This window comes from Halichoerus grypus, chromosome 4 (genome assembly GCF_964656455.1).
Source record: "Halichoerus grypus chromosome 4, mHalGry1.hap1.1, whole genome shotgun sequence".
In the NCBI taxonomy this organism is placed as follows: domain Eukaryota; kingdom Metazoa; phylum Chordata; class Mammalia; order Carnivora; family Phocidae; genus Halichoerus; species Halichoerus grypus.
This window is the reverse complement of record NC_135715.1, coordinates 61,006,064-61,033,744: the sequence shown is the minus strand read 5'-3', so window position 1 is coordinate 61,033,744 and position 27,681 is coordinate 61,006,064. Positions and strand designations below refer to the sequence as shown.

Genomic DNA, 27,681 nt, shown 5'->3' with positions numbered 1-27,681 from the left:
CTCTGCAGGGAGATTTCAGGGATCAGCCCCAGGTGGGCCTGCCACGCTTGTTCTGTGCGCATGAGTGGTATCACGCTCTCTTCATTCCCTAGAGAAACCTGCACGTCTTCTAGGTAAGAAAACACATTTTGCCAAGGTGGACAGTTGATGTCTAGGTTCAGAGTCACAGAACGTTCGAGCTAAAAGAAACCCATCGAACCATTTCATTTGGTCAGTCATGTTTTTACAGCTTTCTTTGCCTGCATTTTATGATCTTAAACTCTTGGGCTGGTTTGACACCCATGGCATTGTTTTCCATTTTCTCAGCGCCAGACAAGCTGGGATATTTCAGCAAATAATTTAGTTTCAAGGATAAAAAAAAATATGTTCTTTCTTTTCCCTTTAGATCCTGTCTAAACTTTCTCTGCCCGCTCGTGCCGGGGAGCCAGCAATGAAGCAGAGTTTCGCCTTCGACAATGTTGGCTATGAAGGCGGCCATGATGGCGTGTGCCCCCCTCAGACGACCAGCAGCACCATCAGCATTTCGGGCATGACTTGCCAGTCGTGTGTAAAGTCTATCGAGGGCAGGATTTCCAGCTTGAAAGGCATTGTGAGCATTAAGGTTTCCCTGGAACAAGGCAGCGCGACCGTGAAGTACGTGCCGTCCATCCTGAGCCTGCCGCAGATTTGCCGGCACATTGAGGACATGGGCTTTGAGGCCAGCATCGCAGAAGGAAAGGCCGCCTCCTGGCCTTCAAGGTCCTCGCCTGGCCTGGAGGCCGTGGTCAAGCTCCGGGTGGAGGGCATGACCTGCCAGTCCTGCGTCAGCTCCATTGAAGGCAGGCTTGGGAAACTGCAAGGGGTAGTGAGGGTCCGAGTGTCCCTCGGCACCCAGGAAGCAGTCATTACCTACCAGCCTTATCTCATCCAGCCCCAGGACCTCAGGGACCATGTCAACGACATGGGCTTTGAAGCTGTCATCAAGAACAGAGTAGCGCCCGTAAGCCTGGGACCCATTGATATTGGGCGGTTACAGAGGACCGACCCAAAGACACCTTCGGCTTCTGATAACCAGAATCTCAATAACTCTGAGCCCTCGGGGCACCACGGGAGCCACGTGGTCACCCTGCAACTGAGAGTAGATGGAATGCACTGTAAGTCTTGTGTCCTGAATATTGAAGAAAACATAGGCCAACTCCCTGGGGTTCAAAATATTCAAGTGTCCTTGGAGAACAGAATCGCCCAAGTACAGTACGACCCTTCTCGTATCACTGCAGACGCCCTGCAGAGGGCCATCGAAGCTCTTCCACCTGGGGACTTTAAAGTCTCTCTTCCTGATGGAGCAGCAGGGGGTGGGGCAGGTAGCAGGTCTTCCAACCGTGCGGCCCCCGCCCCCGCCCCGAGAACCCAGGAGCCGGGCGTGTGCAGTACCGTGGTGCTCGCCATTGCTGGAATGACCTGTGCGTCCTGTGTCCAGTCCATCGAAGGCCTGGTCTCCCAGAGGGAAGGGGTGCAGCAAATATCAGTCTCTCTGGCTGACGGGACCGGAGTGGTGCTCTATGATCCCTCTGTAATTAACCCGGAAGAACTCCGAGCTGCTGTTGAAGAAATGGGATTTGAGACTTCAGTCCTTTTTGGTATGTAGTTGACCCATGTGAAGCGCACCCTGGGGTCTCCTCCTTTCCTTGGGCTTACGACATAGTGCCTGCAGGGTGGGGTGGGGGGGCCACACTTGCTGCTCACTTGTCAGCAGGGGCGACCAAATTCTGCAGCTTGTGTCAGGGTAGAAGAGAGAGAATTTTCTGGTGTGCAGATTTCGCCTCTCGTGTAGCTGGGACTAAGATGTTAAGTTCTTCGTTTTTTTCTGAAGAGAACTCCGATTCTGTGTTCTTTTTAAAAAAAGAGTTCTGTGAGAACATCAGGACCTTCTCTCTCCAAAGGAGCCGTCATCATATTCTGAGATTTCTCTGCTGAACAGAACAGTAAAAACAGAACCTTAGTCTCACCAGCTGGAGCCCATTCCGTGGAAAGCGGGAATTAAGGAGGCGATGCAGTGATGGTCGCCCTTGCCCTCCTGCTGGCTGTGGGAAGAGGTGCGCCTTTCTGCCGTGTGCCGGGACCTGTGCGCGGTGGGCTCTCCCGAGAGCCTATGTCATAGTGTGGCAGGAGCCAGCGAGGGCAGGGGACGGGGACCAGGACGCTGGAGGCAGCTCGGGGTGCTGGGGGAGCCGAGAGGAGCGGCCTGAGTGTGAGGACTCAGGAGGAGGTGAGACAGGCCGGACAGCAGGTGGGCCACTCCGAATGGGCTGCACGTCCAGCTGAGGCTGGACTTTACTGTAGAGGTGAGGGGTGTCAGCGGTAGGTTTTAATCGAGGGGCAGCGCAGGTGAGCTCACACTTGAGCAGGCCTGTCGGTGTCGGTGCAGTGTGGATTGAGGCACAGAGACCGCACAGAGGCGGGATGAGAGACGATGTGGGGCTGGAGAGCAAGAGATGGATTAGAACGACATCTAGGAGTTGCAGCCAGCAAGCTTGGTCCAGGTGAGGGGTGTGATGGGACGGGCCGTGGAGGAAAGGGAGAGCCTGCGGCCAGCCCGAGCTGCGTAGATGCTGGAGGACAGCAGAGTATTGGGTTGAATTCCGGGAGAGCGGGGCTGGAAATGCAGATCTGGGTGGTGGGAGCCGTGGGAGATGACAGAAGGCCAGGGAAAGTGAGTGTGACCCGGGATGGGCAGAGGGAAGAACGTGATGGCACTGGTGTGGAAGGAAGGGTGTCTAGAGAAGGAGATTTTCACAGACGAGGATGGCACCCTGGAAGTAAAGGAAGCTGTTTCAAGGAGGGGGCTTACGGGGTCTCAGGCTCCATGTAACTAGGAGGAGGAGGCTCGGGCGAGGGGGTGGCCAGCTGCATGGTTGGGGGCGGGGGCGCAGCCCTCCAGGAGCTTAGCCGAGGAGGGATGGAGAAGGTGATAGATACGTAGGGGGTTTGCAGAGAGGCTGAAGATGAGGAGGGCAGGCCGGACACGCGAGGGACAACTGTGTGGGCAGCAGTGTTTCCAGGGCTTCGCGCCCAGGACACAGGCCCTTTGCGGCCATGCGAGTTGCAGGCCGGGCCAGGCCAGTAGAGTCCCGTCAGTCTGCGCTGCAGCCAGCCCGGCTCCAAGAAGGGCTTGTGGGCGAAGACCCGTAGCCGCGCTCAGGGCCCGCTGGACTTGGGTTTCCCACGTCCACTTCGCGGTGGCCGCCAAGATAAAGTGTGTCTCCTTGAAAAGTTCGCTCTGTCTTGGTGCTGCCCTGCACACACACCCTTAAAGGGAGTGGGTAAGTCATGTGCAGTGACTTGGCCCCGTTCTGTACTTTGTCTTTTGTACCAAGTTTCAGGAAGGAGTTTTTAAACAAAAATCAATAAGGAAAACACAAAGGAACAGTAAATCCTGTACTTAAAAGGTAGGAAATGTAATACAGAGTCATCATCTGCTGTATTCGTATGAGGTTTCAAGTCTTCCAACAGTAGAATCGGGTTGTTGGCAGTAAGAAGAAATTTGCATTGAATTGCATAATCCAGAATAATTGGATTTGACTAAGTAAGTGTAGAAAGAAAAGAGCAGTGCTTTTTATTGGCCAGAATTATGAGAATTATGTTTTTAGCCCAAGAGGTATTTAGTGTACTAGATTTAGCAAATAAAGATATAGGACACCTAGTTGGATTTGAATTTCAGATAAGCAGTGAATACTGTTTCAGTTTAAGTGTGTCCCATGCAATATTTGGGACATACTTATTAATATAAGTATATATAAATTATAAAATATATATAAATTATAAAATAAGAAGTTATTTGTTGTTTATCTGAAATTCAAATTTGGCTGGGCATTTTGTATTTCACCTGGCCGCCTTTAAAATTTAGGATAAACCATAGTGTGCTGGTGACTATCTTCATAGCCACTTAAATGCTACAAAGGCATTATTTATATTTGATTGGTCATTCTGGAATGATCAGGAAGAGGAGCTCCTTGAACACAGTCTTCAAACCGTGTTGTTTCTCCTTGGACTCAGCAGCACCCAGTGCATAGTAGGTGTTTGTGGGGGGAGTAAAAGAGAAAGAAGAGGCTGTGACAGGTGGGCTCATGGGGTAGCTCAGTGGCAGGGTTGAATCCGGGGAACTACTCAGAGATGGTAGAGAGAGCTGAATCACCAACCACACAGGGAATTAGAAGGAAACCAAGAGATGACTGAGAGCAGAAGCTGGTGCCCCAGCAGGAGGGTCCGAGGGAAGAGGGCGCCACGAGAGCCCGGGGGCTGAGGTTGCCTGGTACCAGCTGGCGGCCCTGGAGCTACTTAGAGGCTGTGGCCAGGAGCTGGGCTCCCAGTAGATAGAAGGGAAACGCTTCAGGCTTTCCCTCTTTCTGTCCTATCGTTTCCCACTGGTTACCTCCCACGTGCCAAATTTAGAAGCCAGTTAGCAAGGGAACCTGGGAAAAGTGGTTTTGCAGGGTCAGCCCCCTTGACAATAGAGCAGGGAGAGAAAAGGGAATGGTCTGAGAGCACATGGGCAAGTGGCAGCCGTTGAATTTCAGCCAGCTTACTGGGCAGCTGAAAATACCTTTAGACCTGGTTTGTGTCTAGAAATTAGCTCTGCGTGTGTGCTCTGGTTTGCATGGTAAGTGCTTTTTGAATGAATAAATGAACAGATGAACGGCTTTATGAATATACCGTGAGGGAAAGTCCTCTGTTACGTGTAACGTGTTCCCTCACCCTTTCAATGGGCAGTGTCCCTCTTGGGGCACTGTTCCCTCATCCCAGCGTGTGTTGCGGGGCTTCTGGGTCCCAGGCGCTGTGCTGGCTGCCGTGAGTGCTCAGAGACCGTCCCGGACCTGCCCACGTGTGGTTCACACTCTAACAGGGAAGCACATCATCCAAGGCAGGTTGGAATAAATGTGACAAGGAAAGTGTAGGTAGAACGCTCTTGAGATTCAGAAGAGAAGTCCAGTGTCTGGACTTGATGATAGAGGTGACTTTGGAGCTGGGCTTGGGTCAGACTTCAGGGTCTCAGCGGGCAGAAAAGGGCAGGACTGCACCAGACAAGATGGAGGAGACCCAGCACAGGCCCTGGGCGGGAGTCCTCCCGCTCTGTCTTGGGAGCAGTCTGGCTTGGGTGGAACTTGAGTATAAGTAATGGGAGATAAGGTCAGACAGGCCAGCACCCTGCTGCAAGCCACCATCCTGTGTGTCCTGGATCCTGGAAGAGGCTCGGAAATAGTCTCCCTGCTTCTTGCCTTTCAGCCTTACAGTCTGTTTACTACCTAGCATTCACAGTGTTCCTGTTACTCTGTTGAGACTCCGAAACCTTCCCATCTGTGTTGTGAGAGGGAGTCCTTAGGGTGATCTAGAAACCCCCTCCCTGACTCCCTACCTTTCTAACCCCTTCCCAATCCTCATAGCAGGCTTGTTCTCACCTCAGGGTCTTGTACTTGCTGTCTCCCGGGTCTAGAGTATGCTTCCCCCAATATCCACATGGTGCATTTCATTTCATATATACTCTTCTGGACTTTTCCCAAAGCATATATAATTTATAATTAGAAATGCATAGATACATTGTATTTGGTAGATTGCATTATACATGGTGGTTTTGTAATCTCTTTCACCCTGCATCATAACATGCTTATAGGTCCATCCATATGTCTGCATCACCATGTTCAGCGGCTACATAGCGTTCTGTTGTATGGATGCACCATAACTCAGTCAGTTTCCGATTGGATTGTTCTCATCTACTTTGTGTGCATATGATTGGACATAATACTGATGGCGATCTTTGAGGCTACATTTTATGCACATACTTAGTTATTTCCTTATGGTAGATACCTGAAAGTGTTAATTATTGGGTCACAGAATATAAACTTTATTTCATTCCATTACAAATACTTATTGGGCCTCTACCAAGTGCCAGGCAGTTAGAGGTACTGTTTTGATAATATTGTCAAGTAGACTTCCAGAAAGCCAAATCAATTTACATGCCCACCCATAGTCTTAGCGTAGATGGATAAAGAAAAAGGACTTGTTTGGGTTTTGTTAGTTTATTTCAGCTTTCTTTAACAATCTCCAGAAGCTCAGAATTTAGGTGAGTTAAATTCCAGTGTGGGACAATGGCAATGTGTAAGTTGTAGGTTAGTAAGGGAGTACAGAATTCTCTGTAATAGTACAAATATTGTTAAAATTGTTGACCACAATATTTGGATAGAAAGGCAGGTGAATCCAGGAAACAGGTGATGGACTGGGAAAATAGGGAGGGGTTGAACAGGTGCAGGAGGGTTGAACAGGTGCAGGGGGGTTGAACAGGTGCAGGAGGGTTGAACAGGTGCAGGGGGGTTGAACAGGTGCAGGAGGGTTGAACAGGTGCAGGGGGGTTGAACAGGTGCAGGGGGGTTGAACAGGTGCAGGAGGGTTGAACAGGTGCAGGAGGGTTGAACAGGTGCAGGGGGGTTGAACAGGTGCAGGGGGGTTGAACAGGTGCAGGGGGGTTGAACAGGTACGGTGCAGATGGATGCATGCAGGACATAGAACGTTGAGAGGTTGTGGCCGCAAAACAGCTTTTGTGAATTTGAGATCCAAAGGGCAGAGTCATTTTGAACAATGACCAGGCCCAGGAGAGTGTACCTGTGCTGCTGGGTGAGCTGTGGTCCCTGCATCAGAAGGGAGAGAGGTCCTGTGAGGCCGGAGCGGTGGGGGGTTTTCACTGAAGGTGCTGAAAGGGCCAGTCAGCTGGACCCTTAGAATGAGTGGAAGTAGCTTTTAAGCCACCTTTCAGAAAACGAGCAAAACATCCCAGGATGTGAGATTTATTTAGAAAAACTTGAAAGTCACGGCCTATTCTCAGTACACGTTAATGCCAACTTCTGTCTTCTGCAGCTTGGATTTTCAAATAATGAGAGTTCATTGTTAAGTGATATAATTATCTTTTGTATATACTCTTTTTTTTTTTTCTTTTGTATATACTCTTAAAAGTACTTTCTGTCATCAAAATTGTGTGACTTTCTGGAGTGATGGAAACGTCCTAGATCTTGATCTGGGTGATTAGTGACGGATGTAGGTATGTATGTGGTGGGCAGAAAAATGGCCCCTGATGATGTCTGCACTCTCATCCCCAGAACTCCTTGGGGGGGGGGGGGAGGATGATATTTTCAGTTTATGGAGCTGGATATCCAAATGGAAAGAAATTAACCTTAAGTCTCACCTCTTAACTTACACAAAGTTAATTTGCAGTATGTCATAGGCCTGATATGGAAGTTTATGAAAGTAGCAGCTCCTAGAAGGAAACTGTATGAATATTTTTAGTGTTTAGGCAGACAGATCTGCTACTGGAGCACAAAACATACTAACCATTAAAGCTGGTTTAGTTGGTTGGTAAGCTGGGCCTCGTTACCGTTCAGGACTTGTTCTGTCAGAAGAGCCACCACGAGCTGAGGGTGCGGGTACAGAACACAGCCTGGAACAGGTATGGGCGGTGCGGGCACCTGACAAGGACTCGTGTCCACAGCACATCCAGGACACAGGCAAACGATAGGGAAAGGCAGACAACTCAGTAAAGGGGTTTGGGGTCCACTGGATTCTTTGAGGGGGAACAAACCTCTGCTAAGGAGAATGTGATACTTAAAGGTACAGATCCTGGGGGTGAAGAGACCTGGTTTAGAAGCTAGCTTCATTACTTACTACCTGAGGGGTTTGGGGCACATTTTTAAATTTCTTTAACCCATTTCTCTATCTGTACAAGATATTGTACAGCTATTTTAAAGGAGGTCATCCATGTGCTTAGTGGAGGGCCTGGTGAGTTCTTGTTGTCGTCGTCTAATTAGAGCACTCATCCAGCTGGAACATTCCATTCTTGAGTATTGGCATCTTTTCATATGTCTGTGATTGTGTGCCTCTGTCTCTGGTGGGAGGGGGGCAGTGATGGAAACCAACCCCCATGGAGCTTCTTCAGGAGCTTTCATTTGCTTCCGTCAGGCTTGAACCTCCTGTTCTAAAAAAAGTTATTCTTCTAATCTGAATGATTTCTTACGTTTTATTCTAGAAAACTGTTACAGCAACCATGTTGGAAACCACAGTGCTGGGAATTCCTCAGCGCACCCCACAGCTGGCGTACCTGTGTCTGTGCAGGAAGAGGCTCCCCATGCTGGGGGGCTCCCTAAAAACCACAGCCCCGGCTCCTCGTCCAAGTCCCCGCAAGCCTCTACCACAGCGGCACCTCAGAAGTGCTTTTTACAGATCACAGGCATGACCTGTGCATCCTGTGTGTCCAACATAGAGAGAAACCTGCAGAAAGAAGCAGGTAAGAGGGGGCGCCTGGGTGGCTCAGTCGTTAAGTGTCTGCCTTCAGCTCAGGTCACGATCCCAGGGTCCTGGAATCGAGCCCCGCATCGGGCTCCCTGCTCCGCGGGAAGCCTGCTTCTCCCTCTCCCGCTCCCCCTGCTTGTGTTCCCTCTCTCGCGCTGCCTCTCTCTGTCAAATAAATAAATAAAATCTTAAAAAAAAAAAAAAAGAAGCAGGTAAGAGGCCTGCCCCCACATTAGACTTGGGGAGGCTGTGCCCGTGTTAGGCTGGGGAGGCTGCATGTGCAGGCTGTCAGATGCTGCGGGCAGCAGGATGGGCATCGTGCTCTCCCTTCACAGTCCCCACTGACTCAGTTTATCAGCAGCCCTGATCATCTGGCAGCAAGTTCGTTGTATGATAGCAGAGAAGTCTGTCTGATGTTCTTGGGCACTTGGCATTGTGTTCTTCTGGAAGTGTTTAGCTTGTTTAAGATAAAATAGAATGTATCTCTGAGTGAGTTAGTGATGGGAAGTGCAATGTAAAGGTCCTGGCACATTCCATGGGTAGCTTCCTCAGTTAGCTTGTCCCGGTGGTCATCTCTGTTTTCCCCTCCAGCCCCAGCCATTGGCCTCACACTGTCGCATGAGTACATAGCCTGCAGTTTGTGGAGAAGTGGCAGTTTTGAACATCCCATCCTTTGCTCCTGTAAATCACAGAGTGTTGTAGAAGGGCCACAGTGTTGTCCTCTAAACTGCATTTCCAATACTGTCTCTTAAACCTGAAAGTGCAGCAATAATCCGGTCCTAGTCTTTTGTTTGGAAAATATCTTAACCCTGACTCCAGCAGAGTCACTTTCTCTCTCTCCATGTATCTCTCTGCTCAGACTCCTTGGCCTTCACAGTCAGCCCTAAAGTAGGGTGACACGTTTCCAGCCTCTGGTTCCCTATGCTGTATGTGTCCTGGAGCTCTAGAACGACTGTTTGCAAATTGAGGCATGCTTGTCATCCATGGGCTAGCTGCTCATAAAATATCCTATATCTCATGGTGCCTGTGACTCCCCCATTTTTATCCATTATGGCATCCTTTCTAAAGCACATGTCTTTGTTTTATGTGAATGAGTCGTGTTTCCCCCTCAAACTCACACAATAGTGTTAGCAAGGTACAGATCTCACTGGACTTACAATAGCGTTATGTCCCAATAAACCCATCATACGCTGAAAATATCCTGAGTCGAAAATACATTTAATCCACCTAACCTAGGGCACATCGTAGCTTGGCCGAACCGACCTGACGCGGGTCAGAACGTGTGTCGGTTGTTCCCACAGCTGACGGGAGCCGAGGCGCTCAGCCGCTGCCCGGCATGTCCAGAGAAGGCTTTACAGCATAGCGCTAGCCCCAGGAAAGGTCCGGATCCACAGTTGGAAGTGCGGTTTCTGCTGAACGTGTATCACCTTTGCACCATCACAAAGTCGAAAAGTTGTAAGCCGGACTGTTATATGTTGGAGATGGTCTGCAGCCTGGGAGTTCTCTTCCACTTCTGAAAGGGCTTAGAGAGTGAAAAAGAGGGAGGAAAAGTACCTTTGAAAGAATTTTTTTTCTGTGTGTGAAAAGTGTCTGAAGAAAAAAGTCCACCACTGATGGAACAGTAGTTGCGAGCTGCAGACCGTATCCCTTGCGGTGAGGTGTGTGTGCCCTCGGCACCCTTGGCATCTTCTGGAGCCTGACTCAGTAACGCCCGGCCAGCAGCACAGAGACTGTGTGGGAGCGGGGTGCATCTGCAGAACCCCAGACCCACTCCAGACCGACTGAACCAGAATCTGGAGTTTAACAGAGTCCTCAGGTGGTTTGTGTGCCCATCAAAATGTGAGAAGCATTGTTCTAGAACACTGGTTCTCACACTTGGCTGGTGCATTAAAGTCGCCTGGCACCCACCCTGAGGGCTTCTGATTTAACTGGTTTGAGTTTAGGGCCGGGCCTGGTGATCGCCAAGTGATCCTAGTGTGCAGTCAGGTTTGAGGACTCCTCTTCTAGAGGCTTCTGGGGCAGATGTGTTTCTTTGTTAGGTTATGTTGACTTTGTCATCTCAGAGGCCTTGCCTGGAGTGTTATAACTGTGGCCCGATGGTTCCAGGTATTCTCTCGGTGCTGGTTGCCCTGATGGCCGGGAAGGCAGAGGTTAAGTATAACCCAGAAGTCATCCAGCCACTGGAGATAGCTCGGCTCATCAGTGACTTGGGCTTTGAGGCGGTGGTAATGGAAGACTACACAGGCTCAGACGGCGACCTCGAGCTGATCGTAAGTGCGGCCGGCGGCTGGGCAGGAGCTGGGGGCGGGAGCTGGGGCCGCAGGGCTGCAGGCCTCCGACAGGGGCCAGGAAACTTCTCCCGTTTTACACATATCCTGTGTGTTGTTGGGGTTTTGTTTGTTCTGTTTTCCTTCGAAGCCAACAACGACGACCTGTTCATTTTGTGAGGAATGTCGGGCCTGTCACAGTCATAGGGCTGCACCCCACTGGGCGCATCCACGGTGTGAGGAGGAGGGGGAGGTGAGTGGTGGGAGTGTAGGAAGAAGAGGCATTTAAATGGCAGCTGTCCAGAGCTTGGATTTGAGGGCGTTGAACCTGAACACATTCCAGAAAGCCCAGAGGCGTCTCGAGGCCAGAGGGGGTGAGTCAGTGTGGTAGCCAGGGCCCCTGGTGCTATCACAGCCCGCCTGCAGGCACAGGGGCGTCTGGGAGCTAAGTGGCGACCAGTGTCCCGTAGCACCCAGCCTGCGGTGGCGGCCAAGGCTGGATGCCAGGGTGGTAGGGGAGGTTATTGTTTGCTGTCTGTCCAGGTTACCAGAGGTACATGACAGCACATCGTCGCAACACTAGGTACTAGACTCGCATTTCCACTGTGCTGTATTCACAAGCACTTCTGTATAAAGCTCTTTTTGTGTAAATAAAGGGAGGCTTAGGACAAGGAATTGAGTAGTGCCATTGTACCGAGGAGGAAGAGTCTTAACTCCCTTACCGTGTTTAGTCACTGCCATTATGGTAAGTAAATGTTTGAGTACTAAGGACGCGAGTGGCACTTTGAGCTCTTGATAAGGGGCCTTCTTTGTCGAGCAAACCCTTTGCTCTGGATGGGCCTCCCGGTGTATGGTCAGGTGAAGTGTTCTGCTCTCCGGCTTCCAGCCCGCGGCACCCGAGTCCGGAGCGTGGCCCCCGCTGCAGACCCCAGCCCCAATGGGGATGCCTCTGCCAGCTCAGACCACTGTGGAAAATCTAGATCATGAATATTATTGGGAAAGGTGAAAACATTGTTTTTTGAATACACATTTTAATCTTTATTTTGCCAATAAGAGAAAAAGATAATAAAGAAATGGGTAAGACAAATGCATAACTAAATTATTACTTCGTTATACGTGTATGTATTTGTCTATAGGTCCAAATGACAAAAGAATTTATTCATTGAGTTAATGGGTTTAATTGTGTTGAGAAAAGGTAGCTTATATATAAAAGATGTATGACATGGTTTTTGAACTTAATTTATGCAGGTGTGGGATCCCGGTTATGAATAGTTCCTAAAATATATTCTATTTGAATTTTAATCTCCACAAGATATTCTTGCACAGAATTGAACATACAAAGAGTATCGATGACATACTAAGCACTGCAGAACTTTGAACAAAGCAGAGCTAGAATTGTGAAGAGGTTTTATCAGAGTCATACTCATTGTCTGGGTTCCAATTTTATTAGAGCTGCCTAAAGTATTTTAAATGTTCCAGATTTTTAAGTGTCAGGTTAATATTTGCAAATTACAACACTCTTGCGATGTAATGCTTGTTAAAACCTAAAGGAATTGAATTACAATAGCTATGGTAATATATAATGTATTCTTTTTTTTAAATTTAAATTCAATTAACATATAGTGTATCATTAGTTTCAGTGGTAGAGTTCAGTGATTCATCAGTCTTATATAACACCCAGTGCTCATTAAATCACGAGCCCTCCTGAATGTCCATCACCCAGTTACCCCATCCCCCACCCCTACCCCCTCCCCTCCAGCCACCCTCAGTTTGTTTCCTATGATTAAGAGTCTCTTATGGTTTGTCTCTCTCTCTGATTTCATCTTGTTTTATTTTTCCCTCTCTTCCCCTATGATCCTCTTTTGTTTCTTAAAAAATTCCACATGAGTGAAATCATGTGATAATTGTCTTTCTCTGATTGACTTATTTCACTCAGCGTAATACCCTCTAGTTCCATCCACATTATTGCAAATGGCAAGATTTCATTTTTTTTTTGATGGCTGAGTAATAATCCATTGTATATATATATACCACATCTTCTTTATCCATTCATCTGTCAGTGGACATCTGGGCTCTTTCCATTTGGCTATTGTAGACGTTGCTGCTATAAACATTGGGGTGCACGTACCCCTTCAGATCACTACATTTGTGTCTTTGGGGTAAATACCTAGTAGTGCAATTGCTGGGTTGTATGGTAGCTCTATTTTCAACTTTTTGAGGAACCTCCATACTGTTTTCCAGAGTGGCTGCATCAGCTAGCATTCCCACCAACAGTGTAAGAGGGTTCCCCTTTCTCCGCATCCTCGCCAACATCTGTCGTTTCCTGACTTGTTAATTTTAGCCATTCTGACTGGTGTGAGGTAGTATCTCATTGAGGTTTTGATTTGGATTTCCCTGATGCTGAGTGATGTTGAGCATTTTATCATGTGTCTGTTGGCCATTTGTATGTCTTCTTTGGAGAAATGTTTCTTCATGTCTTCTGCCCATTTCTTGATTGGACTATTTGCCCTTTGGGTGTTGAGTTTGATAAGTTCTTTATAGATTTTGGATACTAGCCTTTTATTTGATATGTCATTTGCAAATCTCTTCTCCCATTCTGTCGGTTGTCTTTTGGTTTTGTTGACTTGTTTCCTTTGCTGTGCAAAAACGTTTTATCTTGATGAGGTCCCAATAGTTCATTTTTGCCCTTGCTTCCCTTGCCTTTGTTGATGTGTCTAGGCAGAAATTGCTGCAGCCGAGGTCGAAGAGGTTGCTGCCTGTGTTCTCCTCAAGGATTTTGATGGATTCCTGTCGCACATTTAGGTCTTTCATCCATTTGGAGTCTATTTTTGTGTATGGTGTAAGGAAATGGTCCAGTTTCAATCTTCTGCATGTGGCTGTCCAATTTTCTCAACACCATTTGTTGAAGACACTGTCTTTTTTCCATTGGATATTTTTTCCTGCTTTTTCGAAGATTAGTTGACCATAGAGTTGAGGGTCCATTTCTGGGCTCTCTATTCTGTTCCATTGATCTATGTGTCTGTTTTTGTGCCAGTACCATACTGTCTTGATCATTACAGCTTTGTAATAGAGCTTGAAGCCTGGAATTGTGATTTTCTTTTTCAACATTTCTTTGGCTATTCGGGGTCTTTTCTGGTTCCATACAAATTTTAGGATTATTTGTTCCAGCTCTGTGAAAAAAGTGGATGGTATTTTGTTAGGGATTGCATTGAATGCATAGATTGCTCTGGATAACATAGACGTTTGAACAATATTTGTTCTTCCAATCCATGAGCATGGAATGTTTCTCCATTTCTTTGTGTCTTCCTCAATTTCTTTCATAAGTGTTCTATAGTTTTCTGAGTACAGATCCTTTGCCTCTTTGGTTAGGTTTATTCCTAGGTTTCTTACAGGTTTTGGTGTAATTGTAAATGGGATTGATTCCTTAATTTCTCTTTCTTCTCTATCATTGTTAGTGTATAGACATGCAACTGACTTCTGTGCATTGATTTTATATCCTGCCACTTTACTGAATTCCTATATGAGTTCTAGCAGTTTTGGGGTGGAGTCTTTTGGGTTTTCCACATAAAGTATCATGTCATCTGCAAGGAGTGAGAGTTTGATTTCTTTGCTGATTCAGATGCCTTTTATTTCTTTTTGTTGTCTGATTGCTGAGGCTAGGACTTCTAGTACCATGTTGCACAACAGTGGTAAGAGTGGGCATCCCTGCCGTGTTCCTGACCTTAGGGGAAATCTCTCAGTTCGGTGAAAACATTCATTGAGCAATGTTCGAAGCAGTCTCAATAGTTGTATCATCATCATCACACGTTCAGATACTGTCTGTAGACGTTTTATGTCTGTATTTAATGAGCGTTCTGGGAAATGTTGACCACTGATGCTCAAAAGAGTGACTTGTCTGGCTTGCCTAACACATACTACAGGGATGGCATGTCTCATTTCCGACTCCCTTTCTCACATCCATATGCACAGCGTGGCAGAAGTGGCAAAACAGAGAGGGTAGGGTGGCTTACGAAAGCTCCTCACTGTCAGAGCTGGAAGTCAGTGTTGGTTTGTCGCCATCTGCTTTGTGACTGGCTATGTCTCTCGTCCCTGAGTTGGGGAAGAACCACTGTTTACCTGCCCTCAGCCCCTGGGGGAGCGTCCCGGAGGAAAATCTTGCACATGGGATCTGGAGGTGGGAGTCCAGAGCCTTGGGAATGATGCCGTGGAAGGAGGAAGGGCTCGTGGCTGCCTGTTGACCCCGCTCCCTGTGTGCCTTTGATGGGATCCTCTCAATCCCAAGTGAGTAGTATTTTTGTCATCCTGTGTGGCAGATCACGGGGATGACCTGCGCATCCTGTGTTCACAACATAGAGTCCAAACTCACAAGGACAAACGGCATCACCTACGCGTCTGTGGCCCTTGCCACCAGCAAAGCCCATGTGAAGTTCGATCCTGAAATTATCGGTGCACGGGATATTGTCCGAATTATCGAGGTAAGTCATTCGTTAAAAAACATTATACAAACTAATGTAACGTGTCTCAACTCTACTTCAATTTAAAAAATATGCCCCCTTTTTAAAAAACAGTGATCTATAATCATTGTGGAAAAATGAGAAAATATAGCTAACCAAAAAATTAAAAAGAAAAGAAAAAGGTCACCTAACCTATCCTTCAAGCTTTCCCATGGAAGTGAAGGTGAATCGTTTTAAAATAAACTGAAATTAAGTAAATATCAGATAATCTGAGGGTGAAAATCAGTGAATTCCTGAATTCCCTGAGAAACATCAATATCAGTAAGATACCTGGGCACATGGGGTTAAATTACCTAATTGTAATTATAAAGTATTACTTATATCTGTACCAAGTATCTGTAGACCAAAGGATTATTGGTAATGAGAGGAGTTACACCACATTTTACCACTATGCTGGGCCTGCTTGACAATGAGAGAGTTTAGTTGTTTCTCGTTTGGAAAATCAATTAGAATAGTTTTCACACACTGCCTCCCTCTGTTCCCTCCCTCGCTTTGTCCACAGACAATCCATTTCCTTTGGAAGGTCTGTTGATAGCACACCATAAGAGGGTGAGCATTAGTGGTGATCTGAATGGGTTACAACAGTCCAGACTGAGCTAGGTTAACTCACAAGATGAACTGATGGTCAGGATAAACTCAAGTTTAGCAGGAAGTGCTAATGCAGGGAAACCTCTAGTAGCAGCCTCGGTGTCGTCTTTCATTTTCTCTTCATTGTGTGTGTGCTGAGGAGACAGGTTGTGTGTTGTGCGGCCTGGCGGAGCTCCCTGATGTGTGTTACCGCTCCTCCTGCCGCTGCTGCTATAACCCCCCGTCTCAGAAGCAGACAGCACAGCTTCTCTGTCAGGTGGGGAGAGATCCCCACGGAGGTTAAGTGACCCCGCTCACTGGTATCCTGCTAAACCTTGCAGGACCGGCCCTCAGACCCACACCTCACAGTTCCAAGCTCAGCGGCCTTTCGATTTTTGCCACAGCACAGGCCTTACGGAACAGTAGTGAGGGGCCATTGGTGAGGCCGGGGAGGCAGACTGATGTGCCGTCGGAGGGAGGGCCCCAGGGGGTGCTCGGACCACATCTCTGTCACCTTCTTACTCCTCGTGCCCCTCCTGGCCTCCACGCCACTGGCTGAGCTCGGTGCAGGAGCATCTCTGTGCTCATTTGAGGAATATTGCTGATGTCTGGCCCCCGTTTCTGCATCTCTGCTGCCTCCTTCCCTAATGTAACTAGGCCGGTGTTCGTTGTAAGAGGGTTTGTCTTTAGACAGTCTTAGATGCCCTTTCTCCAACCGTAACTTTTCATTTTCGTGCGAAATCCCATTATCAGAGTCCTGGGGCCCCTCCTTATATCGTCCTGACCGACAGGACATTTCCTGGCGGCCTTTCCCATGTAATTTCGTAAAGGGGTCCGATCAGATGAGGCGGAGAGGGTCAGGGAGCGAGGTGGCGAAAGAATTGCTGGAGTTTATTCCCTGAAAAGAGCCAGCAGATTGTGGTGCGGTGCCCGTCTGGCTTCAGGGGAAGCCTCGGCTTGCAGGTGCCAAAGGACCCAGGGTCTGCTTGCCGGGGAGAGACCCAGGCTGGGAGCCCAGAGACCTGTTCACTGAGCACGGGGCCTTGCTCTTCTGGTAGCATGATGGCTCTGAGCTGCAGTTTCCTCAGGCCAGGAATGACAGCGCCTGACCTGACCACTCCCTAGTTGGGGTTCCTCACACAAAAATTCTGTGTGTATAAATTCGTCATTGATCCGCCTCGGGGCATGTTGAAGTTTCTCCCAGAACCTGCTGCCTTTGCCCGCGGAGGGACCAGGAGTCGCCATCTGAGGCCAGCCCCTGAGGATGACACAGTCTGTAAGCATAGATGGTGCTGGACCTCTGACAGGATTTGTAGTATGATTTGGGTACGGAAGTCATGAGCGGAAAAACCAATACAGTCTTTTGAGGCGATTTTTGATTAACTTTCTAATTTCCAAAGATGTAAAATGCTTTCTACCAATGCATGTTTTAACCAAGTTCTTTCCTCCCTGTTTCTCACTTCTCTTTTTTTTAATAATAAGGAAATCGGCTTTCATGCTTCCCCGGCCCAGAGAAACCCCAGCGCGCATCACTTGGACCACAAGGTGGAAATAAAGCAGTAGGTAGAACAGAAAAGGTACACTGGCGCTCTTGACTGAGTGTCCCCCCCTCGCCGGGCCTGACTGCCTCATTCTGTGCTCACGGGTGTCCCTGCTGACCTGGCTTCCCACAGCACCTTCCACTTGGAGGAGTTGCCTTTGCTGCCCCTGTGATGCTACCCTCCTAAAGCAGTGCTGTCCGACAGAACGTTCTGCAGTGACAGAGATGTTCTATACCCACACTGCCCGGGACACTAGCCACCAGCTGCGGAGCACTTAGTACGAGCGAGGAGCTGAATTCTTCATTTCATTTCATCTTAACTGATTTTAATTTAAATCGCCACTTACGGCTGGTGGCTGACTTAAGTTGGGAGGAAGAGAGTGGATTTTTTTCTTTCACAACAGAGTATTTTAAGACTTTATTTGAATGGGTTCTAGAAGTAGGGTCTGAGGGCAGGAACCATGGTCATTGGAAAGAAAATGGCCTGGGAAAAAGGCAGCCTGAGTTCATTCATTGTTGCAGATGTTCACTTACTCATTCAACAAACACAAGGGTGCTTTTGTATGCAGGGCACGATGCCAAGTGCTAGGGATGAATAGGATACCATCCCTGCCTTGGAGAGGCCCATAGCTGGGCTAGGAATGAGTGGTTGAGCAGTGGATCAAGTGGGTTCAGGGGGTCTGGGAAGCCAACCAGCAGGGGACACGTGATCTGAGCCTCGAAGAATGAGAGGAGGTTTGCCAGGCTGTGGGGGTGGGGGTCGGGGGTTGACATGAGGGTCTTCTAGGGGCATGGAGGCAGGGGGCCTTCAGGGATTCCTGTGAGCTCTGTTCAGCATGCCTGGAGCAGGGAAGGCCTGACAGGAGAGGCACTTGGAAAGCGAGCGAGGGGCTAATTCTCGGGGCCCTGGGCGACAGGCTGAGAGTCTGAGACTTCAGTCCTGCGGCCCGCGGTTTGCAGACCGGAGTGGAGGCATGCTAGAGCTTCCACAACACATGGTGGGAATTTCATGGATGCTGACGTGAGACCACAGCTGTCACCTGCAACCCCCACGTCAAACTTTGGTGTTCACCAAGATGGCTTTACAGTTCTCACTGCCTATATTAAGTAATAGTTTAAAAATCAAATGTAAAAGTAAGGTCAGACTAATAAAATTTTGCTTTTATCTGTTTTTACTTGGGAGTCTGTATAAGATTTTATTTTGAAAAAAGAGCAGTAGGCAGCCATATGGACCGGGATGTTCCACTTCTTTGGGTTCTCAGTTCTGGGCCTCAGTTGCCCCCCCTATGGATTAGAGGCAACAGGTCAGCCTCGGACGGGCAGGGGCGTCTAGTATATCTCTGGCACGTCCTTGCCAAGTTTAAACCTGTCGGTGCTCTCAGGTGGCTGGTGTCAGGGAGGGAGCCTTCCCTTCGTTTCACACCACTGGTTGTCTGTCCCAGACGATCTGAAACTGAGTCCCCAGGAGGAGACCAGCCCACAATCCCAGTGACAGGTGATACCTGACAGGCCGGTGTCCCTGCTTTGCTCTGCAGGTGGAAGAAGTCTTTTCTGTGCAGCCTGGTGTTCGGCATCCCTGTCATGGGTCTGATGATCTATATGTTGGTGCCCAGCAACGAGCCCCACGAGTCTATGGTCCTGGACCACAACATCATTCCAGGACTGTCCATTCTAAATCTCATCTTCTTTATCTTGTGTACCTTTGTCCAGGTGCGTATCAGAAAGGGCCAACCTCTGCCCTCCCTGCCTGTGTGTGGCCGACAGGTTCTCCGCCCTCCCGTGCCAGACACAGCCCTTCAGCCTGGCTATCACAGCTGTCCTGCAGGGGCTCTTTTCTCTGTCTTACGACTGGTGGGGGGGGGGGAAGGGGGGGCTGGGTGCAAGATGCTTAAAAGGACCTGGTTTTACCGTCACTTTCACGGTTGTAGGTGCTCAAACTCTCCCTGGAGTAGCAAGCCCTGAGACAGGCCTCCTGGAACTTCTCCTCCAGGGGTGATATTAAGGAGCTAGCTGAGTTGCTGCTGCTGGGAAGTGTGCCCTCTGTCTGTTTTAGAATATAAAATAAAACTCCTGCCTTAACGACAGGATGCTTAGTTGAAGACTATCTGAGGGCAATATTTGTGGCCTGAATTTGCTTGTTCCTGTATTTTCTTTTTAATTACAAATGTAAAGTATATTTATTGTAGACAATTCAAACCATGCTGAAGGAGAAGCAGCAAAGGGGAAGATACTCTTTCACTGGAATCATACTCCGCCTCCAGCCCAATCCTGTTCCCCAGGGTTACCTTAGTATTAGTACTAGTTGGACGTGTATGTTTACAGATCTTCATCTATGTAGAGAAAATACACATGTGCTTATATATGTAGGTGTGTGTACGTGTTCACATAATACAGACACATGGGCTTTTTATTTTTTAACTGGAATAGGATCATACTAGATAAATTGATTTATAACTGGCTTTTTCACTTAACCATGTATTATGGGCATCTTTCATGCCAGTGGTTTATAGATCTAGCACATTCTTTCTCAGGACTGCAGAGCACTGTCCACAGTATAAATGGACCATGCTTTATGTCCCCATGGCCCCCTTGCCCTGTTGATGGACATTCAGGTTATGTACTCTGGGTTTTAAAGGTCCCCCAAGACCTTGACCCTACGTTCCTGTGCCAGAAATCCATAGGCCTGTGAATCAGGAAATACATTTCCTGCACGTCCCCTGCCGAGGAGAAAGTCATGTCCAAGCACTTGCAGGCGCGAGGGGCCTCTGGGCATCTGGTGGCTCCTTGGGCTCCGGGCCTCCTTGAGCAGCTGTTTCTTCCTCTGCTGTCTTTCAGCTCCTTGGCGGGTGGTACTTCTACGTCCAGGCCTACAGATCTCTGAGGCACAGGGCGGCCAACATGGATGTGCTCATTGTGCTGGCCACCAGCATCGCCTACACCTACTCGCTCCTCATCCTGGTGGTGGCTGTGGCCGAGAAGGCGGAGAGGAGCCCTGTGACCTTCTTCGACACCCCTCCCATGCTCTTTGTGTTCATTGCCCTGGGGCGGTGGCTGGAACACGTGGCAAAGGTAACCGCAGCTGCAGGTGAAAAAAGAACTGTTCTTCAGTAATGTAAATCTTGATTCATCTGAACACCTTATTTAGAATTACTAATTACACACGGTCTAGAGAAAGACTTAAAGAAATGTGACACCTACGTATAATTAGGTGTTCTGATCACTAATCTCCAAATTGGTTGCTACTTCCGAAATCCCAGCTAATCTGGTTAATTATTGAAACCTTTGTTCAGGCACATTGCATAATGGAAATTTCAGGGCAGCGCCCACACCACCTCTTTGTACATAACTGACTATATGGCTTATTAGTCTACACATCCACGTTTCCATCTGAGGGTCATGCCATTTTTAACACCCTGCATTATACCCACATTTTAACCTATTCTATAAAAGAGTAGGACTCAAGCTCTAAGAGAAATTAGATTGAACCCCCCAAAAAAAAAGCAGCTAATGGACAGACTGGTTTTGTATTTTCTGCTGAAATGTAATTCATGGCACTTTGTGGCATTTTACGTTCAGTGCGGCGGTGACATGGCTGCGTGTCGACGGCAGTGAGTAACATCTCTCCTGGAGGGGCCTTTTCACATGCACTGTGGCTGTGTTAGGGGGTCAGCCTCTTTCCGCAGGGGCTTTCTGTAACCCCAGCCGCTTTTCACGCCAGCCTAGTGAGTGTTGGTCTGGCTTTGCACGGGTCAGCTTACAATAGCTCTTGTTTTCCATTCTGATTATTTCCTAGAGCAAAACCTCAGAAGCCCTTGCCAAACTCATGTCTCTCCAAGCCACGGAAGCCACTGTTGTGACCCTTGGCGAGGACAACTTGATCATCAGGTGGGTTCTCTACATCCAGAGTTTTCAACCAGTTTATATTAATCTGTGTAATACACCTCAAGACACCCAGCATCTTCATGACGTTACACTAGACCTTGCGGGGGGCAGGCAGAGACTTGTACGGTCAGATCTGTCCTCTCGATCCAGGTAATTAACAAGGCATTTACAGACTACAGCATGTGCAAGAGTTCAGGGTGGGGTGTGTGTAGGCTAAATGACAAATGAGAGGTCTAGGTGACTAGTGTTCCCGGACTACAGAAGGGGAAGGCTAGAGGTGGTCAGGGAAAGCTTCAAAGAGCACGGACTATATGCTGGACCTTCCTTGCAAGATCTGGAGGATTTACACAGGCTGAGAGGTAGGGTTTCAGCTTGCCAAATAATACAAATGTGAGAAGTATTTTTCTTCTTCATAAGGTTGGCAGATATTAAAAATAATAATTATTATCATTATTGCTGGAACTTACATGGCATTTGCTATCTGCCATACACTATTTTAACCTCTTTGTATTAAATCTAATAAAAAAAAAAAAAACTGTAGGAGGAAAGGACTGCTATTAGCCATATTTTGCAGATGAGGAAACTGATGATCAAAAAGGCTAAGCAACTGGCCTGAGGTCACGCAGGTGTTAGGTAGTGGAATGGGCTATAACTCAGGCTCTTAGTTCCAGAGTCCGTGCTCTTAACCCTTCCACATACTGACTCTTAAGGCACACTTAATAATATGGACATTTGCACAAATTAAGGCTTCTGTACTTCCCTGGTCAGCCTCATTTTCATATTCTAGGCAGTGCTTATTTCAAACCTTCTTCACATTCCTGAAATCTCTCTCTGGCCCCACCACTTTCCCCTTCGGCCTGTGATCTCACTCTGACTGCTGAAAATAGAAGCCATCAAGGCGGGAAATCCGTCAGTTCCCTGTCACTCAGTCACTCAGTGAGCCACAAAGCTAACCTTCCCCATTGCATGCTCCCTTCCCCCCACCCCAGGGGCAGAGGCCTCTCCTTCTGGGCCTCTGCTCAGGAACCTCCCTTTGTCAATTTCATCTTGGTCTTCAGGGTGTCTGTCTTTGCTGCTTCCAACCATCCAGTATGACATACAGTCCAAACCCCTGTTGTCAAAGCAGTCCTGTGCCCCCCCCCCCACGGCACATGCCCATTCTTCATGCTGTTGCCAGTGTGGGCTCATGAGTGCGTCCCCCAGAGATGGCCCTCAGAGGCTGCGAGCCCCCACCCCGGCTTTCCAGGGGGGCACTCGACGAGCCTGTGCTGTGCATAAGGCACCAGCCGACCACAGCATGGAAGCACTGGTTTTTGTCTGGATGCTAGCTTTTAAGTACTGGGCGGAATTGTGGTAGCAGTAGTTGAGATTTGAGAACTTACCATGTACCACTCCCACTAGCCAGTACTTCATATAAACTACCTAATTTAACCTGATAACTACCCTATGAGGTAGGGGCTCCCGTGATCCCCATGTCTTTAGGAAGAACCTGAAGCTTCGTGGGGTGGAGTGACTTGCCCCACGTCCAGGGCAGGTGAGTGGCAGAGCTCCCTCTTGGCCACCTGCTAATCTGTCTTCCGGGCAGGAGGATCCCGTGGGACAGAGCGGCTGGCCACGTGTGGGCCTCCATGCACGCGACTGTTTGCGTGGCTCTGTAGCATTTGCACACCTTGGCTGTGTTTTTTTTCCCCCTTATAAATTAATGACGTGAGAGTTACTGAGATATGGAAATATTCAGACTGGGAACAAAACCATGGACAGCTGCGTTTACTTGCTGCCTTTCGTTTTGAAGTGCTTCTGAAAGCACCGGCCGCAGTCACACGGACTGCTCGGTTGATTCGAATGTGAGGAGACACGCATCTTTGCCAGAAGGCAAAAGCTACTTGAAATGCCCAAGGACGGTGGGGCTACCCCAGTCAGAAGATGGCGATTAGCATTTGGCTGTGGACACATTATGGCCAGACTCCTACCGTCGTTATGTGGTTGCACCATTTTCTAAGCCAGGAGCCAGAAGACCAGAGTTCCTTCAGGCCTGCCACAGGCAGACAGGCTGTGTGCTAGGAGCAGGTCAGTTATGGCCTGTGAGGCACAGTTCCGTCTGTCAGACTAGGGTGGTGCTTCCTACCCCACTGATGGTGTGCTCCCGGCTGCTGGGAGGTGACAGGCCCGTGGTCACACTCCGCTCTCCCAGGGCCAGGGCCACACGCGGTCCCGCTGAGGAGCTTGACTTTCTAGAAGATGAGGTGTGCTGGCGCCAGGGCCCCCAAGTCGACCTCCGCCTCTGTGGGGCCTTGCCACATCGGGCTCTGCAGGTGTGGACTGGTCAGAAGGCCACCAGAGTTCCCCACCTCAGTTGTCTCCTTTCAGCGAGACTTGGGCCTGTCCCTCCCTGTCCCTCTGCCAGGGACACCTGTGTGTCCCAAGTCTTGGGTGATAGGAGTGTCTGTGATCAGTGTGGCACGTGGTTACCTGTGGTAACCCCCTGCCCCTTCCTGTTGCCCCCACTCTGTCCCCTACAGCACTGCCACAGGGTCTTCACTGGCCTCCTGCTTGCAGCTTCGTCTCTTTCTAAATATCTTCCCACATTCACACCAGTGATCTCTTGGAAGCACAGATCTCCTTGTATTCCTCTGTAGCTGGAGCTCCTTTAGCGATTCCCTGCCATCCTTAGGATGAAGTCTGTGTGCTTAGTGAGCACATGAGACTCGGCGTCTGCCCTGGCCCACCTCTTGGACTCAGCCCCTTGTGCCGCCATGCCTCCATCTTATCCCAGCCACACCCCACTGGCAGCTCCCAGGAGGAGGCTCTCGGGTCTCCCCACACACCTTTCTTCTTCCCCTCTGCCTGGCTGCTTATCCTTCAGGGCTCAGCTTGGGGGGCATGTCCTCCGGAAGCCTTTCCTGTCCCCAGGCCTGGTTGGCTCTTGTGCCACTTGCCCTGGGACACCCACGTGGCAGGTGCTCAGATTACTAGTTGAATGAATGAAAGGACCATGAAATGTTCAAGAAATCACCCCATGTTTGTTGGGGTGACATTCAAGGGCCTACACGACCTGGTCCCCAGTCTCCTGCATTGAAGTCTCCTGTGGTAGTGGGGAAAGCAGAGTTACAGACTTCATCTAGGTAGTGGCTGTTCTAGTCTAAGTTTTTGTCTTTTTACTTTGTGTTAGATGAGGAGGGAGAGGAGAGAGGAGACGGGTGTGGTAGACTACTAGCAGAAGCTCCAGAAGCAGAAGAAATGCTAGGGAAAACACTGTCTCTCAATTAAGTGTGTTCCCACACCGTGGCGTTTTGGGGGACACAAGCTTCTGAAGAAGAAATGCTGGGAATTCACTGGAAGGAGCCACCTTGACCCCCATCAAGTGCTGTTCACCTTAAATTAAGCTGTTTGGGCTTAGAATGATATGGTCAATTCAAATCAAAGGGGAAATTCAACTTTAGATTAAGCAGAGATTGACATTACTAAAGGTTTCTTAGAATGGCACCCAGTTGGACATGGGTGCCAATTTCTTGAAGAATCCCCATAGAAGCGAACCTTCTAAAGCTTAGTAGTTAGGTTATTCCGGGGGAGAAGGTTCTGCCATTAGCTCCCGATGCCCCTTCTCAAGTGAGCAGGTGCTCCTTCTCCTGACAGGCCTCTCTTACCAAGTGAGGACCTGGTGTGATGGGAAACTCCTCCAGGTCGCGTAGACAGGCCTCAGAGGGGAAGGGCCTGGGCGTCTCCATCACTGGGAGACTTTAAGAAGCAGCAAAGAACATTCTCAGATTATGGAGAGTCCTCCTCTCCTCCTGGTCTGCCACCCTGCCCAGCCCGCAAACGGGTTTCCTCATATCTACTCCTAGCACTCGAGACTTCAGGGCGCCCCTCCTTTTCCCACCCCGTTTCTTGTATTATGGCCACTACTGAACTTACATTCACGATCTGCTTGTGGCTTCTGGGGTGTCAGCATCCTGAGAGGAAGGCTCTGCTTTGTCCTGTTCGTAGCCAAGTCCAGCACAGTGCCTGCTACACAGAGGCCTGTCACTAGGGAAAACGTCCATTAAGTGAAATTCCCGGGGCGCTCACCGCATGCCAGGCACGGTACTAAGTACTGAACACGCATCATCTCAGTTAATCCTGGAACAAAATCACCATTGTAGAAAAGAGGACACTGTGGCTTTGTACCAGGATTTGACCCAGAGGGCACCACTGCCCTGTGATTCACCAGTGCCCTACCGAGGACTCCGAGCTCCCAAGGCCAGGGCCGTGTCTGCTTTGCTCCCCACCGTGTCCCTGGCATCTGGTGCACACAGTGTCTCCCGTGGCACTGAGCCTGTATTTATGCGTACCAGCCCGAGCGGTGTGTGCTCAGAGCCTTGCAGGGAGGGGGCAGCACGGGGCACCGAGCTGGACCTTTGGATACAGACAGACTCTTGAATCCTCATTTTGCAGAGGATGCTCCTGCACAATTTTTTAATAAAGAAAGTTTTGATGTAAATATTTACCATCTCTGCACATTTTGGTTCCCAAGTTTTATACATTTATACATAGCAATGTTTAAAGAAGTGGGCATGTAGATTCAGTTTCGTGCCTTTCTAAGAAATCTTCAGGTTTTTGCTCTACTGGGAGTGAGTATCACTTACCTCATATACTTTTGGGAGGATTCAGTGAGAAAAAAACATGTACAAATCTAGCACAGTATGTACACTCAGTAAAGGTCTGTGTTACCTTCGCATGTTGATAAGGCAGCTTATTGTGCATTTTTCTCTGTGGTAGTTTGAATGTAGTCCTTGTAGAATGAAGGGAGTGTGTAACGTAAACCTCAGAGCCTGCGTATCTGCTTTTATCACCGTTTGGTCATGAGGCACTGTTATAAACGGGTGACCCTTGAACAACGGTGGGGCTTAGGGGCGCTGACCCAGCACAGAGTTGAAAATCCACATATAACCTCTGACTCCCAAAAACTTTACTAATAAGCTACTGTTGACTAGAAGCCTTACCGACAACATAAAACAGTCGGTTAGTACCTATTTCGTATGTTATTATATACTGTGTTCTTAGAATAAAGTAAGCGAGAGAAAAGAAAATGTCAAGAAAATCAGAAGGAAGAGAAAACGTATTTCTATCTCTGTACCGTATTTATTAAAACCCCGCCTGTACCTGCGTGGTGCAAACCGGGCCGTTCAAGGGTCGGCTGTATACAGTGACGTGTATTTGGCCCCTGTGGTGGTTCCCTGGCGGCCTCCGGCTGGCTGTCTCCCGCTCCTGCCCTACCCTCGCCTCCCCCACCGCATGTCTGTCTGTCTTGGGCCGACCCCCCCAGCATCCAGCCCTCACACACCTACGGCTCGCACGGTCCCATCTGACCCTCTCCCTCTCCTGCTCTTTTCCCTGTCCCAGCACATCTTCCCGCGAAAGCGGCCTGAGCTGCTGTCTGCTGGCTTCCCGTGCTCTCGTCCGCCCCTCCCGCGCTCTCGTCCGCCCCCCCGCTGGGCTGCTGCCTCCAGCAGCTTCTGAAACTGCCCCCCCCCCCCACAGCAGACCTCTTCCATGTACCCCAGCCCAACTACTGCCAGGTTTATCTTCCTTTCGGCCCCTCACCAGCATTCCCCCTGCCCCCCAGTCTCTCCATTGAAAACTTACTGTTGGTTTTGTTCCTTATGCGCGTGTGACTGACCTTCACGGAGGTACCAAGCCCAAGTGCAGAGTGTGATGAAGTCTGCCTATCTGGCGGCTGGACAGGGACACCTGCTCCCCCACCTCGCGGGCCTCCCCGCCCCGTCTACCCGGGCCCTTCCACCTGCTCAGCCTCCAGATGTTGTCCGGCCCCAGGGCTTAGTTCTAGAACTCCTTCTCTTTTCCACTCGCACACCCAGGTGCGCTCGCACCATTTCCTGGCTGTAAATGCCGTCTGTGTTGGGACAGCTCCTGGATTTGCACCTCTAGCTCTGCCCCCTCCTCTCAGCTCAAGTTCCGTTTTCCACTCCCTGCTTGACATTTTCCCTGGAAGTCAGATAGGCATCCCAGACCCAAAGGGGGTCAACACGAAGGTCTTTATTTCGTTTCTTTTCCTTCCCTTCTCTCGCCCTCCCTCAGCTGCTTCAGTACACTTGCCTCCATCGCAGTAACAGAGCTTAGAGCTCCCTCTTTGATTCTCTTCTTTCCGCATTTAGCCGTTGCCGTCCTTTGCTTGACTGTTGCAACAGTGCACCTCTTCCCCCGGCTTCTAGTATTGTCCCTGCCGCCCACTCGCATACAGCAGCCAGAGAGAGGACTTGACAATGTGAATCAAATTATGTCACTTCCCAGTAAAAACCTTACATCCAAAGCCCGTACTCTGCTCCGCAAGTCCCCACAGGATCTGGACTGCCTGCTTCTCTTCCTGGTTCTCCAGGGCACCCTTCCTGCCTGCCTTGGGGCCTTTGCATTAGTTGGGTTTTTCCCCTTGAACTTTCTTTCGTCTGTATGTTGGCCCCTCTTATCATCCAGGTCTCAGTTCATCTTCCAAGTGAACCCTTCCTCCCCCCCCCCCCCCCGCAAAAAAGCCTTCCAGTCACATTATTTGCATCCTAACACTTATTTAATACCTGGAACTGTCTTGTTATCTGTTTCTTCTGCAGAATGG

General features: G+C 49.1%; 1 protein-coding gene across 2 annotated transcripts in view; it reads left to right on the top strand.

Moving 5' to 3' along the window:
• The window catches only part of ATP7B (ATPase copper transporting beta), a 73,978-nt gene that overhangs the window by 30,242 nt on the left and 16,055 nt on the right, over positions 1-27,681 (top strand). For both annotated transcript variants that reach the window (XM_036101330.2, XM_036101324.2), the window contains 8 exons: positions 386-1,616; positions 8,045-8,302; positions 10,414-10,577; positions 14,888-15,049; positions 17,138-17,214; positions 18,731-18,905; positions 20,031-20,264; positions 20,989-21,080. In XM_036101330.2, coding sequence (XP_035957223.1) covers positions 431-1,616; positions 8,045-8,302; positions 10,414-10,577; positions 14,888-15,049; positions 17,138-17,214; positions 18,731-18,905; positions 20,031-20,264; positions 20,989-21,080 — 2,348 coding nt within the window. In that variant the 5' untranslated portion in view covers positions 386-430. The remainder of the gene's footprint in view (positions 1-385; positions 1,617-8,044; positions 8,303-10,413; positions 10,578-14,887; positions 15,050-17,137; positions 17,215-18,730; positions 18,906-20,030; positions 20,265-20,988; positions 21,081-27,681) is intronic.